This window comes from Haliotis cracherodii, unplaced genomic scaffold (assembly GCF_022045235.1).
Source record: "Haliotis cracherodii isolate W230 unplaced genomic scaffold, xgHalCrac1.p SCAF_13, whole genome shotgun sequence".
Taxonomy (NCBI): Eukaryota; Metazoa; Mollusca; class Gastropoda; order Lepetellida; family Haliotidae; genus Haliotis; species Haliotis cracherodii.
In genome coordinates this window covers 16,914,135-16,933,284 of record NW_027266268.1, presented here as the reverse complement: position 1 = coordinate 16,933,284, position 19,150 = coordinate 16,914,135, and the positions used below count along the sequence as shown (strand labels likewise).

Here is a 19,150-nt window from a genome sequence, read left to right as displayed (position 1 = left end):
CATTGAGAATGTATATTTGGGGCCGTTTATTGTACATGAAGTAACAATCGGTATTTCTACCCGTGTTTGAGAATTGTCATCCCCTGGGCCTGATATTCTCTATACAAAAAACAATGACGTCATCAAGATATGGGTGGTGACATTCAGATACACTGTCGAGTCCACTTTGTCATGAGATTTTTTCCGCGATTTGATTCATATTTTGGGTACTTAAGGGGGCACAACTCTGTGTTGTTTACATTGCTGTGCTAGATGATCTCTTCAAGGATTAATTAAATACAGCTCTTACACGTGGATTTTAAACACGTTGGCATGTCATCAAGGAAGGTAGATCCCAATGGATGGAATTATGGAAGTTAGCGATAATTTGGTAACCGTTCATGTTCAGAAATTCCATTTGACGATTATGTAAATCGGATTTAACATCAGGACACACAAACAGAAACAGGCAAAGACATCCTAAACTGACTTGTTTTAAACAACATGTCCAGTAATGGTTTCAGAACGCAATGTCATACAACCTGATGGTTGCAACCTCAGCGCCAAGGTTGGCCATCCCAGTTGGCAGCCACCAGCTGGGGCTGCTTTCCGAAACGGGCAACTTCAGACTAGGTCACCTAAATTCTAACCGGGTGTCACGGGTGGCCCAGTCGTCTAAGGCGCCGAGAGTGCAGAGTTGCGTCCCTTGGGCACGCCAGAAACCTATGATTGTGGGTTCGAATCCCGGTTCGCCACGATTATGTTTCTGGGTTTGTCAGCACCATCCCAGTGCTCGTGGGTTTCACCAAAGTGGTAAACGTCTGAGACCTGCATCACTTCGGGCTTTCCTACTACATTACGCTGACACGCCGCGATATAACTGGAATAATGTTAAAAGCGGCGTTAAACCCAACTCACTCACTCACTCACTCACTCACTCACTCATTCTAACCGTAGTGGTTAGGGTTCACCTCAGCTAAGGTTGTTTTGTGTTATGGGGCCTTGATTGTTTACAAATAGTCCATGTGCAATCATGCCAAGAATAGCTTATATGATATGCAAACAGAAAGTGTTCCTCCGGGCCTGTCACAGACACTGACAATTTAACCTCACTCAAAACAGTTCCTACTGAAATGAAATCACACAAGTGGACGCCAATTCTTAAGTGACAGCAGCCTTGATTATTTTTCACTAAGGTGAGTGAACTGCACTTCCAACATGAACCCACAATCACAGATTTCTGGCACGCCTAAGGGCCGCAACTCTGCACAGCGAATTGTGGCGCCTCAGATGTCAGTGCTGCTCACACGAGCACTGGAGTCTATATACTCTGCAAAAGAAGAAACGCTAAAGTAGTAAAATCGTAAGTATCTGACAGAGTGTTGTAGACATCCATACAAAATTAACACCCAAAATTAATTGTTTGTTTTGTTTGATTGTTGTTTAACGCCGCACTAAGCAATATTCCAGTTATATGACGGCGGTCTGTGTAAATAATCCAGTCTGAACCAGACAAACCAGTGATCGACATCATGAGCATCGATCCACGCAATTGGGATCGATGACATGTATCAACCAAGCCAGCGAGCCTGACCACCCGATCCCGTTAGTCGCCTTTTACGACAAGCATAGTCGCCTTTTACGGCAAGTATTGGTTGCTGAAGACCTATTCTACCCCGGAATATTCACGGGTCCCAAAATGAATTGGTAATGTCTGCACGGATTGATTTGTGTCGAAAGAATGAGGTACTGCAGAGATTTGATAAAAAGATGGAAAAATCGTAAACACACAACCACGTGAGAACCTTGCGCCGAAACACACCAATCTAACATGCAAATGCAACATCACTAGTTAGGCTATTAAAACATTGGGTTTTTGTTTACATGCCCTCACATATCTTACAGCAACTGAAGAGCGAAAACATGCCACGACTGACGAAAGCCCAGTGCGACAACACCATCGGCCGACTGGAAACAGGACAGGAAAATCGTCTTCAACTGTAGCCAGGGGTTTTTTTCCACGTAGCACCAAGCACCATTACAAAACTGTTGAACCGTTATCATACACACGGGACAACACGGGACCATCCTAGATCCGGTCGACCACGCATCACTACTAGAGCGCGGGACAGATTCATACAGCTACGTCACTCACGTGAACCACTACGGCCAACTCTTCAACAATACTGGATTTGCGTTGGATATCAGCCCAACAGTGTGGAACCGGTTACGCGCTGAAGGTATTTATCGCTAGACGACCAGTTTGAGGTGTCATTTTGGCGGACCTGCATCGTCGGCTGCGGCGTTAAGGATGTCAAGGTCACAGAGTATGGTCACAACTGCGATGGAGACGGTCATGTTTTATGCGTCGTCGTGCGGATGGTAGACGTCGTGTTTACAGGCGCCGAGGGAAACGTTATTCACGAGACTGCACACAGAAAGTGGATAGATTTGGTGGTGGTAGTGTAATGATGTGGGTAGCCATCTCCTACACTGGAAGAGCAGAATTGGTGCACGTTCTGGGGAATTTAAAGGCACAGCGATTCTTTGGCCACACGTCCTTCCCATTATGCAACCAGGGAAAGGCATTTTCCAACAAGACAATGCTCGACACTGTAAGACTGACAATAGCCTTTTCCAGGAATCACAACATCCAGGTCCTGCCTGGCACTCCGGCTCTCCAGATTTAAACCCAATCGAACATTTATGGGATGCACTGGATCAACGACTGCGAGCACCTCCATATGTGAATGGCCACTGGGCCGTCTCTATTTAATGTTGAGTTTGTTGTAGACGACACAGTTAGCAATACTCCACTTATATCACAGGGTCCAAAAAATAATCGAGTCTGGACCCGACAAACCAGTGACTGAAAGCATGAGCAACATGCCACGTCTACGGCTAACAATGACACGCAATCAGTCTAGTCACCGAGCTGGGCCATCTCATCCCTAATTTAATGGGCACTGATTGGTTTGTTTGTTTGATGTTCTACGCCGCACTCAGCAATATTCCAGCTATATGATGGCGGTCTGTAAATAATCGAGTCTGGACCAGATAATCCAGTGATTGATATCATGAGCATCGATCCACCAATTGGGAATCGATGACATGCTTCAACCAGAACCAAGTCAGCGAGCCTGACCACCCGATCCTGTCTGTCGCCTTTTACGACAAGGATGGTCGCCATTGGGTTGCTGAAGACCTATTCTACCCCGGGTCTTCACGGGTCTAATCAGCTCTGACTACATGCATGAACATGCTGCGTTCATGTTATACAAAAACGTATTTATTATGAGCGTCCTGATGCCCTTAAATATGTATTTAAAAAATCGACGACTTCTGTCAGAGAAAGAATGAATTTCTTGAAACAGTGACCACATTATTTGACGTTTCCAACAAAACCAACCCCTATATACGCATTAATCATATCAGAAAATATTTTCGTCGCCGATCTGTTTTTAAGTTCTGTGTTGGAACATGACGTGAACACATTCCAACTGGCACGTATTCCGGGAAGCCATTTTCTATGGAATACTGTAAGGGACATTCTCGCGATCTCGCATTCTCGCGATCTCGACCTTTGGAAACGAGGTAAATATGCCCAAAACACGAGAATGCGAGAACGCGAGATTTTCGCCAAATCTCGCGTTCTCGCGATCTCGCATTTTCTTTGGGCATATTTACCTCGTTTCCAAAGGTCGAGATCGCGAGAATGTCCCTTACAGTATTCCATAATTTTCCCTCTGTAAGAGAAATTGCGTTCCATATCAATTTAATGATGGGAGTTACCAGTTTGTCATACACAACCACATACACATTCCTCCAACGTGTACACAGTCTCTCGTTGTTGTCGCACACTGCACCGAGTCCTTGTCATCAAGGGTGTTTAAAGCCATGAGACTATGAACAATGAAATGTCCCTATGAGAACACCATGACATCAACTGTGCTAATCCGCAATGGCTACACATGTTTGCTTCGAACACCCCAGTTACCTAGGTTGCGCCCACTCAGAACAATCCCACGACCAGATTCGCGATATAACAGGTATCCGCTTGACCTGTTAGTCACCTCTTAGTCATTATGTCTTTCCTGGAAGAGATGTACTTATCTTACATCAATTACAGATGCTGATGTTGCTGGGTACGCTTCTTCCCTGTCTACTGTCTTATATCAAGGATCTAGTTCTTAATATTCTTAAGCATCATTATTTAGTGCCTGTTCTCACTGTACAGTACATATGATATCGGTGTTCGTTATTTCGGTGGGTCTGCTTGGGCTGGCGTTGGGCCAGGATCAGACTCGAGTTCCAGGAACATCTGGGGAAGAGGTTGTCGAAGCTGTGGTGAGCAGGATCCGGGAATCTTGTACCTTCTCTCACGACAAGCTGTTCCTCAGACGCCTTGCCTACGTGGAGACTCACGATGGAACAGACGCTAAGACCTACAGACCTGGCTATGATGGGGGAATATGGCAGGTAGCGTGTTGGATTTTGTTAAATTATTTTTAAAGTCATAAATAATTGGTTGCATAGTGCATAGTTGCATAGATGTCACATTGGTATATTACTGGAAAGAAAGGTGATATATCATGTATGTATAATTGGATATATATGTTTTTTAAGGAACAGTGCATGTTTTCAATTCAAGTCTTTTATTTCTGTACGTGAGGCTACTGGCACATATATAAGAATACTATACAAAAGTATCGGGCAAAAGAAAATATAAACTTGAAAAGTGGATGTGATCAAAACATTACAAATGTTATCAAAACGTAACTCGCTGAAAACAGTCGCCGAAGCTTGAGGTCTATGATATTCGTATCAAATCCAATAATCAGCAAACATAGGTGTATACTTTCTTTTGCCCGGAACTGTATAACAACAATAAGGTATCAGGTTGACAGCATTGGCTGTTCGAAGTATTGTACATTGATTACGTTCACTGGGGAAAGTGCGTTGTATGTGTTCACACTAAACTTTCAAGTCCCCTGTTCAGACAGGAGATGTTGCCTCACATATGAGGCTTTGTTGACAAATAATTGTAACTTTTGAAAAACAGGCATATTATTTACGGTATGCGATAAACATAGTAATAGCCCAGTGATCCGGGTTCGAATAAGTCTTCAGGATTCCATTCTTGCCGAAAGAGGTGACTAACGGGATCGCGTGGTCAGACTCGCTGACATGATTGGTGCATGTCATCGTATCCCAATTCGGAAGATCATGATGTCAATCACTGGATTGCCTGGTCCAGACTAGATTATCTAAAGGCCGTCGTCATATAGCTGGATTATTGCGGATTTCGGCGTTAAACAACAAACCAATAAACCAATGCCAAAACGTTAGGATCCTTCTGACAATTGTGCACTGATTGGCTGTAAGAGACTTTGTAGGATGTGTTAATCTGCTAATGCCACGTATTATTATGGAAGGGTTATGTGATGTTTCCTGTCATAGATGACTTCAAGTGTAGTGCTACATACTTCCTTAAATTGTTTAAGAGTTACGATGTGCATACACTTTGTATATGCTTTAACCTGAACCATAACATGACCTTTCTTATCATTTAATATGTCGGTAACGCCACCTTTCCTATTACATATGCATAACATCAACTCCAATTATACATTGTAACCCCGCCTCTCCATCCAATCATACATGATTGAAACCTCACCTCTCCATCCAATTATACATGCTTGTAACCTCACCTCTTCACCCAATTGTGTATACTTGTAACCTCATCCTTCCATCCAAGCATGTATGCTTTTAACCTCACCTATCCATCCAATTATACATGCGTGTAACATCACATATTTCTTCAATTATATATGCATGTAACATCACCTAAAACTTATACATCGCATGTAACATCACATCTCTATCTAATTATACATGTTTGTAACCTCACCTATTTATCCAAGCATACATAAATGCCTCACCAACTTATTCAATAATATATTCAAGTAACGACAACTACCAATCCAATCACGTATGCTTGTAACCGCACCTCTATCCAATTATATATGCTTGTGACCGCACCTCTATCCAATTATATATGCTTGTAACATCAAATCACCATCCATTTATAAATGCTTGTAACATCACCTCTCTATCCATTTGTAAATGTTTGCAGTCTCACCTATCTATCCATTCAGACAAGCATGTAACATCTTATCTCTATCCGATTATAAATGCTTGTAGCCTCACCTCTCTATCCAATTACAAATGTATGAAATATCACCTCTCTGTCCAATTATATATGCTTGTAACCGCACCTCTATCCAATTACATATGCCTGTAACATCAAATCTCTATCCATTTATAAATGCTTGAGACATCACCTCTCTATCGAATTATATATGTGTGAAATATCACCTCTCCATCCAATTATACATGCCTGTAGCCTCACCTATTAATTCCCTAAAAAGACATCTTCGGTATACATATTCATTTCTGCTTCTTTGAATGGAAGTGTTGTTGACCATGGTTGTCCGACATCCATCGGTTGGCCACGTGGAGACACTAATCAGAGAGGGGTGCTCGCTCACTCGCTCACTCACTCACTCTTGGTCACGCAGATTGATGAAAGCAAGTTCATCATCACCAAGGCATCCAGCTCGGCTCGAGCCCTGTTCCCCAAGATAACATCTCGATTTGGCATTGATTGGAACATAACCAATTGGGCAGACCTCAGGAAACCCATCTTCTCGGGACTTGCAGCAGCTCTCTACCTTGCCACCTTAACTGAAGACATCCCTCAACGAACAAAAGACCAAGCCACCTTCTACCAGAGGCACTTCCGCAATGACACTCAATCAGTGCACAATTTTTCAGAAGGATCCAAACGTTTTGACACAGGTATAGTAAGGCTGGGTTGCAGAACGTTGCCACACTATAGCTTTCACCTAATATCATTTCTGGATATTAAATGAAGGGATTATTCAAACCACTAGTTATGATATGGAACCTTTTTCTGTTCCCTAAATGTTCATACTTTAAGAAGTGTGAAGAACCTTAAGAAATCGTTGGGAAAGTCTATGTAAATAAAAATTAGGATCTTTAGACAATTGCGTGTTCGGACTTATATTGTAACGTTCTAAAATGTTTGCTATAATAAAAACAGCTAACATGTGCCAAAATGGCATTTTTCTAGCTTTTGAGGAAGCGATTATGTAAAATAATTGAATGTTTGACCTAACCTGATTTTCCCAGATGATGGAGTATCAGAGAGAAACATCAGATCATAGCTGGGACCTGGTCTTTGCGGTATCTTTCCAACTGTGAACTATTCCCAAGAGCAAACCACCAAAAATAATTATATACGTATATAATTCCACTCTAAGTTAGCCGGCTGTCGGAACTGTCAATTTTAGATCAGCAGAAAAGGATATTTGTTTCTGGTATTTCCCCATCCATGAACGCTTCCTACGAGCAAACCACCAAGAATTATTGAATGTCGGAAGTGAAACATTTTTAATGAGCAGAAAAGGGTACTTACTTCCTACATTCCGGGTGCCAACGGGTGCCAACGGTCGACTCCGTTTGTGGCAGAGATTTATTATGAATATGGAAAAGGTTTTGTCGATTTTTTTTCAAGTCAAATATTTCCATTACTTTCAGTCTGCCAACGAACAAACCTTGATTTAGCTTTCCTCGTCGATGCCTCCTCAAGTCTTGCTCCAGAGGATTTTAGGAAAGCCAAACAGTTTGCGCAAAATGTTGTGAAAAACTTTAAGATAGGTCGTAATGATGTCCGAATAGCGCTCGTAACTTTCAGCAGTGGGTACAAATCTCAGTTTGATTTCAACCAATACACGAACAACGCTGACGTCCATGAAGCAATTGACCAAGTGCTCAAGTCAGAGGGACCCACGGACACCGACCAAGCATTGGACTACGCTTCGGAAACGTTGTTTACAAAGTATTCGGGTTCCAGAGAGGGGAGTTCGAAGGTTATTCTGTTGGTTACAGACGGGAAATCCACAGCTCCCAAGAAAACTCTTCCTGCCGCAATACGCACCAGAAACAAAGGGATTACAATATTTGCTATTGGGGTAGGTGGTGATGTGGACACGGACGAGCTGAGACACCTTGCTAACAAGCCTGAGTGTACACATGTTGTGACGCTTACCGGATACGGAGAACTCAGTTCGCTTGTAGGTGAAATCCAAGAGGTTTCGTGCAAGGGTGAGTGGTTTCTGCTTTCTTGTTTGTTGGTTTCTTTGTTTGTTGTTTCACGCCGCACTCAGCAATATTCCAGCTATATGACGGCGGTCTGTAAATAATCGAGTATGGACCAGACAATCCAGTGATTTACATCATGAGCATCGTTCTACGCAATTGGGATATGATGACATGCATTAACCAAGTCAGCCAGCCTGACCACCCGATCCCGTTAGTCGCCTCTTACGACAAGCGTTGTTGCCTCTTACGGAAAGCATGGGTTGCTGAAGACCATATTCTAACCAGGATTTTCATGATTTCATGATTTCAATGTAGTATATAATAGAACAACCATTTAATATGCGAGGGTTGAAAAAAGAAATACATTTTAAGAAATGATACTCATTGTTTTGGGTGTTGGGAAAAAGATATTGCTCGGAGAAAAATGTTTCTTATTTTGAAAAAAATCATGTTTCTAACTGAAAGGGGACAGGGACATTCTAAAATAATTTATATAAATGATGGAAAAAAAACATTTTTGCTCAGGTGTTCTGAAACAAGATGTCCCAAAAATGTCCTTTTAGAGAAGAAATTGTTGGAAGCAATGACAGAAAAAAATTGCTTCTCAAACAAACAACGCGATCGTAGTGACACGACTATAGGTACCAATGATGAGTGTCTGTGTATCTCTTTGCGGTTGGGTGGGATGGAGTGAGTGAGTGAGTATGGTTTTACGCCGCTTTTAACAATATTCCAGCAATATCACGGCGGGGGCCACCAGAAATGGGTGGGATGGAGGCGGTTAGGGTCGCATTTGCTCGTAGTAAGCTTGGGGTTAAGTCCCAAATCTTTCATACATTTCTGAATATCCCCGTTTGCCATAACGTGTTCAATAACGGGAAATTTGAATTAAAATGTGATAGCTGGTCGATGGAGACTCGATGTATGCCATACAGATCGTTCGATTACTGCTAAGTGTCACTACACTGTATAGTACATGGTGGCTTTTCCAGCCCCAGCTGTCCTGACTCGCGGCCGCTACGTCTACCCCTGCTTGAACAGTGGGCTCTACCAGATTGACAGTAACGGTTCAACAACACAGGTCATGGTAAGTTGCGGGAACTCCTACATGTACATCTGTATAGGGGTAGAAGGGGTGGGAAAGGGGATCACGAGGGATACAGGAGGTGGTGGATGGGGGCCTCCTGACTAATCTTTATATGAGCGTATATCAAATATACATGGTGATGATTTATTTGTTTACACTGCCACCGACACACGCATCTCACACACGCGCTCAAACCCACACTCACGCTCTACACGCCACGCTCACACCAACATCCTTCTCTCCAACCCCATCCCACGGCCATTCATACACAACCACACCACACAAACACACTAACACCGCACACACACCTACACACACCTATACACACACACTACACACATCAACACTACCACACACACACACACCACATAAACACCTACACACGCACACACACCACACACACTACCCACATCAACACCAACACACACACACCACACAAACACCTACACACACTACCCACATCAACACCAACAAACACACCACACAAACACCTACACACGCACACACACCACACACACTACCCACATCAACACCAACACACACACACCACACACACACTACCCACATCAACACCAACACACACACCACACAAACACCTACACACGCACGCACACACTACCCACATCAACACCAACACACACCACACACACACACACACACCTACACACACACTACCCACATCAACACACACACACCACACAAACACCTACACACACCACACACACACTACCCACATCAGCACCAACACACACATGACACAGACACCTACACACGCACACACACACACTACCCACATCAACACCTACACACACACAATCACCACCTACACACACACTACCTACACCAACACACACACCAGCACACACACACTACCTACACAAACACACACACCAGCACACACACACTTCCTACACCAACACACACACCAGCACACACACACACACACTACCTACACCAACACACACACCAGCACACACAAACACGCCACATCATCCACGTCTATACCCACACCTTTCTCCATTTGTTTCACTAACTAATTCCTATCCAAGCGTCATACTGAGCAAACACATTGTACACGCCATCAGAGGTGCGCCACCAATGCTTGTTTTCTATTCCTAGATCGCCGTTACTGACGGCGCGGTCAGTGTTTACGGGTCTGTGATCAACCCCACCCCCAACCAGGCCGGCCACGACTTCTACAGGTAGGAGCGTCCCTTTATCTCCAGACATACATGTACATTGTACGGTATCAGATACAAATGGGGAATGGGAACACTTCACATATACTAAGGAGCAAAACAAACTACACCTCTCAGTGGATTTTATCATATGGTTCATTTTCAATTGAAAAGGGGCGGTGTGTGGTCCAGTGGTTAAAGCGTTCGCTCGTCATGCTTAAGGTGCCCGGGTTCGATTCCCCACGTGGGTACAATGTGTGAAGCCCTTTTCTGGTGTCCCCCGACGCGACATTGCTGTAATATTGCTAAAAGCGGCGTAAAACCACACCCACTCACTCACTCTTCACTCCCTAACGTTGTTAACTACCGCGTGAACATCGTCATACGACACCAACCTCCTGTCATGTTTTTCCACTAGCATCTCCGTCCCGGCTACACCTACCGTGGTAGTGATCGACACGGAGCACAGACCTCTGTATCTCAACATCACCGCGTCTGGACCCGCCAACGGCTGCAGTGGTAACTACACCATCAACATTGGCAACGTGGAAAGAGCTAATCTCAGTAGGTGTTGAAACTGCACTGTTCAAACTAAACTGACGGTCAAAAGAAAGTATACACATGTTTGATGGTGGTTAAAATGAAACAAACAAGAAAATGCTTCATGAAAGTTTCCCACTGAAAGATCAATGCATTTTTGGAGATATCTCGTTTTTGACACCAGTCTGTATCCAAATTTAATGTTAACGGCCAAAATGTGCCACAAATATGGATATATTTGGTCGTCTCAAAATGCTTAACAGACGACCATGGTGCCAAGTCCATAATGGTTTCCATGAAAATCAAAATGCACGGCACCCCAATACGTGGATCCAACATTCTTGTATCGATACCAGCGCCATGCCAAGACCAAGAAGAATCAGAGTAACCAGGCATTCGTAGCACTAAAGCTGTTGGTTTTTGCATGTCTGTTTGTTGTTTAACGCCGCGCTCAGCAATATTCCAGCTATATGACGGCGGTCTGTAAATAATCGTGTCTGGACCAGACAATCCACCAGACTATCCAGTGATCGAACCCGTGAAGATTCAGGGGTAGAATAGGTCTTCAGTAATCCATGCTTGCCGTAAAAGGTGACTATGGTTGTCGTAAAAGGCGACTATCGGGATCGGGTGGTCAGGCTCGCTGACACAATTATTTACAGACCGCCGTCATATAGCTGGAATATTGCGGAGTGCGGCGTTAAACAACGCTGGTATCTTTGCTGTAATCTGGACATGGTTCCCACGTGGACATTAAAAGTATTGGCAACCATCCGTGCATTCTGTCTAGCATGCAGTCGTCATAATGTCTGGTTTATCTGATTCTTTGTAAGCCTTAGCATGGCGCTAGTATCGAAACAAGAATGGAGTTAATGTTTTTTTACATAACCGTAAATATCTGAATGTAGTAAAGACTCTGCACAGGAACAAGATGCAAATAAATAATATTAGTGAACGTAAATGTTCATGGAGCAATAAGCAGGCGTCATCTTGGTCCGCTCGTCAGAATTGTGTTGCTGCCAAATAACGATAATGAAACCTAACTTCGCTAATCTTTCCTATGCCACTCATGGAAGTTGCCATCATTGATCCAGGATATTCAATTATTCTTAATTTATCATCTATTGCATAATATCGTTCGGATAAAGCAAATTGAAGAACGTCTGGGGTTAATTCACTCCTGCTCTGTGATTGGTTCAGTATGATTTGATCTTTCTTCCAGGTACCTCCGTCCTCTGTGTTCACCATGACGTCGCCAGGGTGTGTTCTGTGGTGGACTTCTACCGTAACTTCTTCACAGTTGTGGAACCTCCATGTAAGTATCTACGGGGCGGTTGTGTAGCCCAGTGGTTAAAGCGTTCGCTCGTCACGCCGAAGCCCCGGGTTCGATTCCCGACATGGGTACAATGTGTGAAGCCCATTTCTGGTGTCCCCCGCCGTGATATTGCTGTAGTATTGCTAAAAGCGGCGTAAAACCACCCTCACTCACTCACTGTAAGTATCTACACCAACTGTTCAATATCCTAGTGGAATCTTTTGTCAATTCCGGATTTTTTCCGGCCACAGTTTCACAATTTTCAACTGTTTCATTTTGCAAAAAAATCCGCATTTTATATAATAATGAAACATGAAACGAGTCCAACTTAACTAACGTATGACCATAAAATGGATGATAGTAACTGCCTCTTATCGGATGGACCGTAAGAACATGATGAAAATCAAGCACTAAAGACGTTCAATTTAGAATCGCAATTTGTATTGAGCAATGAAAGTATCGTGAGATTGGCGTGTCGTAACATCCTAATATATTCCCCAACTGTTACACTGAGTGAGTGAGTGAGTATGCATTTACGCCGCTTGAAGCAATCCTACCGCGATATCACGACGAAGTACACGAGAAATCAGATCAAAGTTGTCGCTGCCGCTAAACAAAAATCTGAGGACATCCTATTACGGGTCACGTCAGAACCACCACTTTGCCTGACCACTGAAATGACTAACAAGAAGTCGACATCAGCCAATTAGAAAGCAGCTTTCTCAAGCTTTACGGCACTCGTTTCAACCTAGCGACTTCCATTTCAGACTACGCTTGAAAGACATTGTTGACAAAGTCCTCGATTAAAATTTTGAAAACTGAACAAACTACTATTCTGGAAATGTCCAATATATGGTTGAGATTGTATGGCAGTGATTCCCACTGTCTGTGCAACGCCTCCTCCGTTCAAATGTTCTCCCTCGGAAGCGAGAGATAGACGGTAATTTTGACGGAATCAGTCTTACGGGCCGTAACTGTCGTTCGGAATACCCCGTGTTAACGTGTTCGAGGTTGCATGATTAGAAAACACATTCCGACTGTCACTTTTATGATCTGGTAACCGACGCTTTGATTGGTCTTATGAAAGGTCGTTCTGACGTGACCCGTAATGGGATGTCCTCAGATCTTTGTTTTGATATAGCGAGAAGTAGATCCGATTTTAATGAGATTGACGAGAAATGGCCTTCACACATTGTATCCATGTGGGGAATCGAACCCGGGCCTTCGTCGTGACGAGAAAACGCTTTAACCACTAGCTTGTCGGGGTTTGGTTGAGACATCATTGTTCCTATGCGCTGGTAAGCATGATTAGATGTATTATGTATTTGCAGATACCATATCTAATCCATGCTTGATGGGCAAGCCAGGATTTCAAGCCCATCCCACGGATCAGACAAAGTTCATCATATGTGGACCCAATGGCATAGACAACGTGTTCCAGTGTCACAAACATCACATCTACGACCAGAACATCATGGACTGCATCGTTGGTGAACCCTCTACCACCACATCTACTACTACAAGGACACCTGCATCCACCACAATTGCAGCACCCACTACATCAACAAATCCACCTTCTCAACCAGCTACAACCATGAAAATAACAACATTTCCACCTACACGCCCTTCAACCTCTATGCCTGCTACTACATCAACGACCTTTACAACAATAACTGCTACAACGATAACTGCTTCAACCACTACAATTAAACCCCCGACTGAATCAACTCCACCTTCACATCGCGTTACTACAAAAATGAATCCCACCTTTTCATCAACATCTACTACAACAACCACAACTACGACTTCTATTCCCGCTACTTCACCAGCAACATCTTCTACACCACCTGAAACTACAACCCCAATCATTAAGTCGTCACGTAGATCACACATACTCTCAGTAGGAACAAAACCGGCTGCCATTCCAACAACAACTATCAAAGCTCACCCTGACGTTGCTTCCACTAGAAGACCGTCGACAGCAACATCCTATTCTACGTCAGTTCGACCCAGCATTCATTCACCGAGTACCCACCCATGCACAGACGAAACCAAGGGACATCTCATCCCCTACCCCCAAGACGAGACTAAGTACATTGACTGCTTCATCTGGCCGAATGTTGGATATGTCATGACGTGCCAACAGGGGAAGATCTGGGACCAGAGCATTCTCACCTGCATCTATAAGTATGTCATTGTCGACCCAAATAAGATGACGGTCGACAAGAATGTTCACAACCCTTGCCAGAGGAACCTTCACGAAGGGGATCTGTTTTACTACCCCCACCCAGACAAGGACAAGTTCATTCAGTGCGATCAGTATGGAGATGCTTTTGTGAAGGTTTGTCCGAAAGGCGAAGCTTGGCATCAAGCGACTCTTCAGTGCGTCCCGAATGGCTTTTGAAGACTTACGTGACGAACGATTTGTGTACAAAGGAGTCCGCCTTTTAGAAGAGAGGGGTGGCGGTGGCTGAATTTTTTAGCATTTTTGTTTGAGCATAATTTGGGTAAGAAGATACTAAAAACCGTTTTTCCAGTTTCAAAATAGTGTTAGGGGCAAATAAATGTTTGGTCCCTCCTCTCGAACACCATATACTACACCCAGTTCTTTCATATAACTAAAGTTAATCTGTCATGCCATCGCAGATTAACTAAAGCAATTCATTCCAATAACTTAAGTTAATGTCACGTCATGACGAATTAACTATAGCAATATGAAAGATTCGGGTGGTCCTTAACTTGTTTTGAGTAGTATATATCTTGAAGCAGTGACCTTGATGTCTCACTTTGTAATTAATGTTGTGAATATTTCATATTTTGTTTATTTTGGGGGGGTCCTTTTTTTCTTCTTTTTTCTTTTTAATCTCGGAGGGGTTGGGATTTGTTCAAAAATAAGAAAATTGCAGTTTTGTCATTAATAATAAAATGTCTTGATAATTTGAATGGATCCTCTTTTTATATTTGAATGAGCTTATTTTAAAAAAAAACAAAAAACGTACAATCCCTTAGATTGTTATATTAATCATCTTTCCGAGGCAAATGTAAGGTAAGGTGAAATTGGGTTTAACGTCGAGTCCAAGATCATTGCACTTATATACTAGGGGCGTTCAATAAGTTTTGCAACTTAGGCATTTGTGTTTACACAAACAATGTCAACTTGTGGCAGTTGTGGCACTAGTCATAACATAAGGTTGACACGTGTCATAACAAGTTCCAGACACAACAATAAGTTAGATGTGATGGCTTCGTTCACCTAAGTGTGGTCACAATCATGGATTCTCTCAAACATGAACAACGCGCTGTAATAAAGTTCCTTCCATGCTCCGGTTCACAAATCGAGAATTGCACAGGCCGCCATATGTGAATGTGGATTCGAACAGTTAAATCACCCACTTAACAGCCCAGATTTAGCCTCCTGTTCCGGCAAATGAAATCTGCCCTACGTGGAAGACGCTTCCAGGATGACGAGGACATAAAGGCTGCCACAGAGGCGTGGTTAGAGGGCCAATCTGCGGACTTCTATAAAAGTGGTATTAAAAGCTTGAAGGACTAATGCAATAAGTGTATGGAGGTGAATGGAGATTATATTGAAAAATAAAAGTGCAAAAGATATTCTGCGCCTTGGTCTTATATTGAAGTTGCAAAACTTATTGAACGCCCCTCGTAGCAACGTTCATGCACGTACGTGTGTGGCTGCTGGCTTATAGTAGTCCGGAGTGATGCCGATTTATCGTGCTAACCCACTGAGTTACCATGCCGCAGTTTAACATGAATGCCCCACTCAGACACAGTAAACTGGCTACGAGCCGACAAGTCCTTGTTTTAATACCTTAATGCCGCCAGATAGGGTAACAACAAGGACCGTGTTTTAACGTATTTTGGCGTGACGCGACCTGGGGATCGAACTCCGTACCTCCCGCTCTCCGGGCGGACGCTGTACCACTAGACTACGGAGGAATGGAATTTCTGAGTTATATTTTGGCTGGACTAACGAGTTTGTGCATAGTCCAATCAATATCGCATAAGAAAGTCGACATCCTATTCGTAAACAACATTCGTACAAATTTCGGTCGACTGCAGGATTTGCAAAGCATGTGTACCCTCAACAGGGCTTCGACAGATCTTTTCCAACTCTTTCATGTTTTTAATTAATGTGCTCAAGTGTGTGTCTGAGACCATCTTCCCGATCCAGAGGCGATAACTGACTATAAAAGTCCAGTTTCCACCCTTGCCGAACTAAGCTGGAATTTCCAGGCTTGATCGAAGGGCCTACGGTGGCTTATTACGAGTTATGTCCCTTCTATGTCCATCCTATTGACCAATCAGATTCCACAATTCATATCACTTGCACTTGCTTCAAACAAAATGGCGTCGCCCAGTGAGGACGATCTGGTGGAACTGGACTTTTATAGTCAGTTATATAAGTGAAATATTAACTTGAACTCAATTAACACGATATTTCGTAAAACACATTAGGCAAATTAATGACCCTGACATAAACCGTATGTTTCGAATTACGGATTACTCGATGCTCAACGATAATTAATTAAAGACAAGGACTATGATATTGCTTATATCATGGTTCAATCAATCCATTTGTTAGCAATGAATTATCTCTGGAAAATGAGTTATATATTTACATTGAACTGCAATTTTCCTTAAACGTGTGTGTTTTTAAATAGTTTTTTGTTGTTCTTTGTTGTTCTTTGTTTGTTTGGGTTTGTTTTGTTTTTTGTTTTTTTGTTTTTTTTGGGGGGGGGGGGGGTGGTGATCGCAGATTCTTGAATATAATAATGAATCTGAATTAAGCATTTAGTTTTCTTTAAATGTACGTTGGTGTATTTTCAGCACGAGTATAAACCTAGAATCATTATTGGGGCGAATATTATATTACTATAAGCAGCGGATCCTGACCTGGTTAAGGGACGCTAAAACAAATGTGCCCAAAATTGTCAACAACAACAAAACTGTGATAATGAAACAGTATTGATAAGTTTTATTCCACAAAAACCATGCTGACAATAGGTGCAACAGATTTCAAATAAATACAGGAAAATCAACAAAACATAAGATAAAACAGACACTGCGCGTCTAAATTTGAACGCATTGTGTAAACATATTTTTAATAATAATAATGATAATAATAATAATGAGTGAGGGAATAATAATAATAATACCAGGGAGTTTGGTATAACGCCATTTTTAACAGCATTCTAGTGTCAGCTTAATGTGTGAGGAAAGCCCAAAGTGATGCAGGTCTCAGACGTTTACCACTTCGGTGAAACCCACGAGCACGGGTATGGTGCTGACAAACCTACAAACGTAATCGTGGCGAACCGGGATTCGAACCAACGATCAGAGGTTTCTGGTTTGCCAAGGGAACACTACTCAGGAAAGCGGAAGAAGAAGAAATATATAAATAGACAATTAGGTATTATTATAGCGCATATGTGGTATGCTATGTTCGCTTCTTGGTGAAATTGTCCTATATCATGTGTTCTTGAATGGAAATGGTCTTGATTTGTAAATTAGATGCTGACATTGATGGTGAGGAATATTCATTCAACTTAGAAAACAAAACAACATAACTAAAACAGTCATAGCAAAAATAAATAACCAAATACACACACGAGATGATGTTAAACCTCACAAACAAGTATATAACATCTTTAGCACAATCATGGCAAATCGTTCACCACTTGCATCAAGTCTTGAACCCACGATATCTCGACTTGACACGTGTTACTGCCTGTTAGATTTCGACACAGTAGGTCTAGTCTAGCCCCCATGTCAGCCCGAGACCCCCATGTTAACCTAAGACCCCCATATCAACCTGAGACCCCCATGTCAACCTGAGACCCCCATGTCAACCTGAGACCCCATATCAACCTTTGACCCCATGTCAACCTGAGACCCCCATATCAACCTGAGACCCCCATGTCAACCTGAGACCCCCATGTCAACCTGAGACCCCCATGTCAACCTGAGACCCCATGTCAACCTGAGACCCCCATATCAACCTGAGACCCCATGTCAACCTGAGACCCCCATATCAACCTGAGACCCCATGTCAACCTGAGACCCCCATGTCAACCTGAGACCCCATGTCAACCTGAGACCCCCATGTCAACCTGAGACCCCCATATCAACCTGAGACCCCCATATCAACCTGAGACCCCCATATCAACCTGAGACCCCCATGTCAGCCCGAGACCCCCATGTCAGCCCGAGGGTCGAACCTCTTAATCATATACCATAACATCATTGGGTTGTTTCTATTTGCAAGTGAATGCAATACCTTTTCACCTTGTTTGGTAGACATTGTCACGGGAAAGTTAGACGAGCAGGCGACACACTACAGGACGTAACTCTAATTTCTTACCACCGGGGCTGATATGATAGCCCTGTGAAAATGCATTGACAAGCCATATCAGACCTACAGGGGGTGTAATAAGGGTCTGGTTACACCCTCTGTGTGATATGGCCGTCTCCATGTTGAATAGGCGATCGATACTACCCCGGTGGTAAGAAATTGGAGTTATGAACATTTATATGTTTCTACTCATTTGTTGGTAATAATTGACTATCTTTAACTGTGAAACCTCATCTATTCGAATTTCTTTTATTAAAAGTTTTAGAAAATGGTAATAAACGATCCTGGTCAAATCGTTTTCGTAACTGCGGTCTGTGAGTACTCTTTCTGTCTCGGACCGCCTCCGCGGTCTAGTGGGTAGAGCGCCTAACCGGAACGTTGAAGGTCGGCAGTTCGATCCCAGGCCGCGTCATACCAAACAACGATAAAAGGACGCAAGTGTTTTTTCCCTGATGGAGCTCGGCCTCAGGGGTATATAAAATAAGATCTGG

General features: G+C 43.0%; 1 protein-coding gene across 1 annotated transcript; it reads left to right on the top strand.

Annotated features, from left to right (window-relative positions):
- Nucleotides 1–4,221: 4,221 nt before the first annotated feature.
- On the top strand, nucleotides 4,222–14,690 carry LOC139459680 (uncharacterized). The gene is made up of 8 exons (XM_071241298.1): nucleotides 4,222–4,458; nucleotides 6,561–6,840; nucleotides 7,603–8,169; nucleotides 9,159–9,253; nucleotides 10,373–10,455; nucleotides 10,850–10,995; nucleotides 12,194–12,286; nucleotides 13,618–14,690. Exons 1-8 carry the CDS (start codon nucleotides 4,222–4,224, stop codon nucleotides 14,688–14,690), a joined length of 2,574 nt encoding a protein of 857 aa, XP_071097399.1.
- Nucleotides 14,691–19,150: the final 4,460 nt, after the last annotated feature.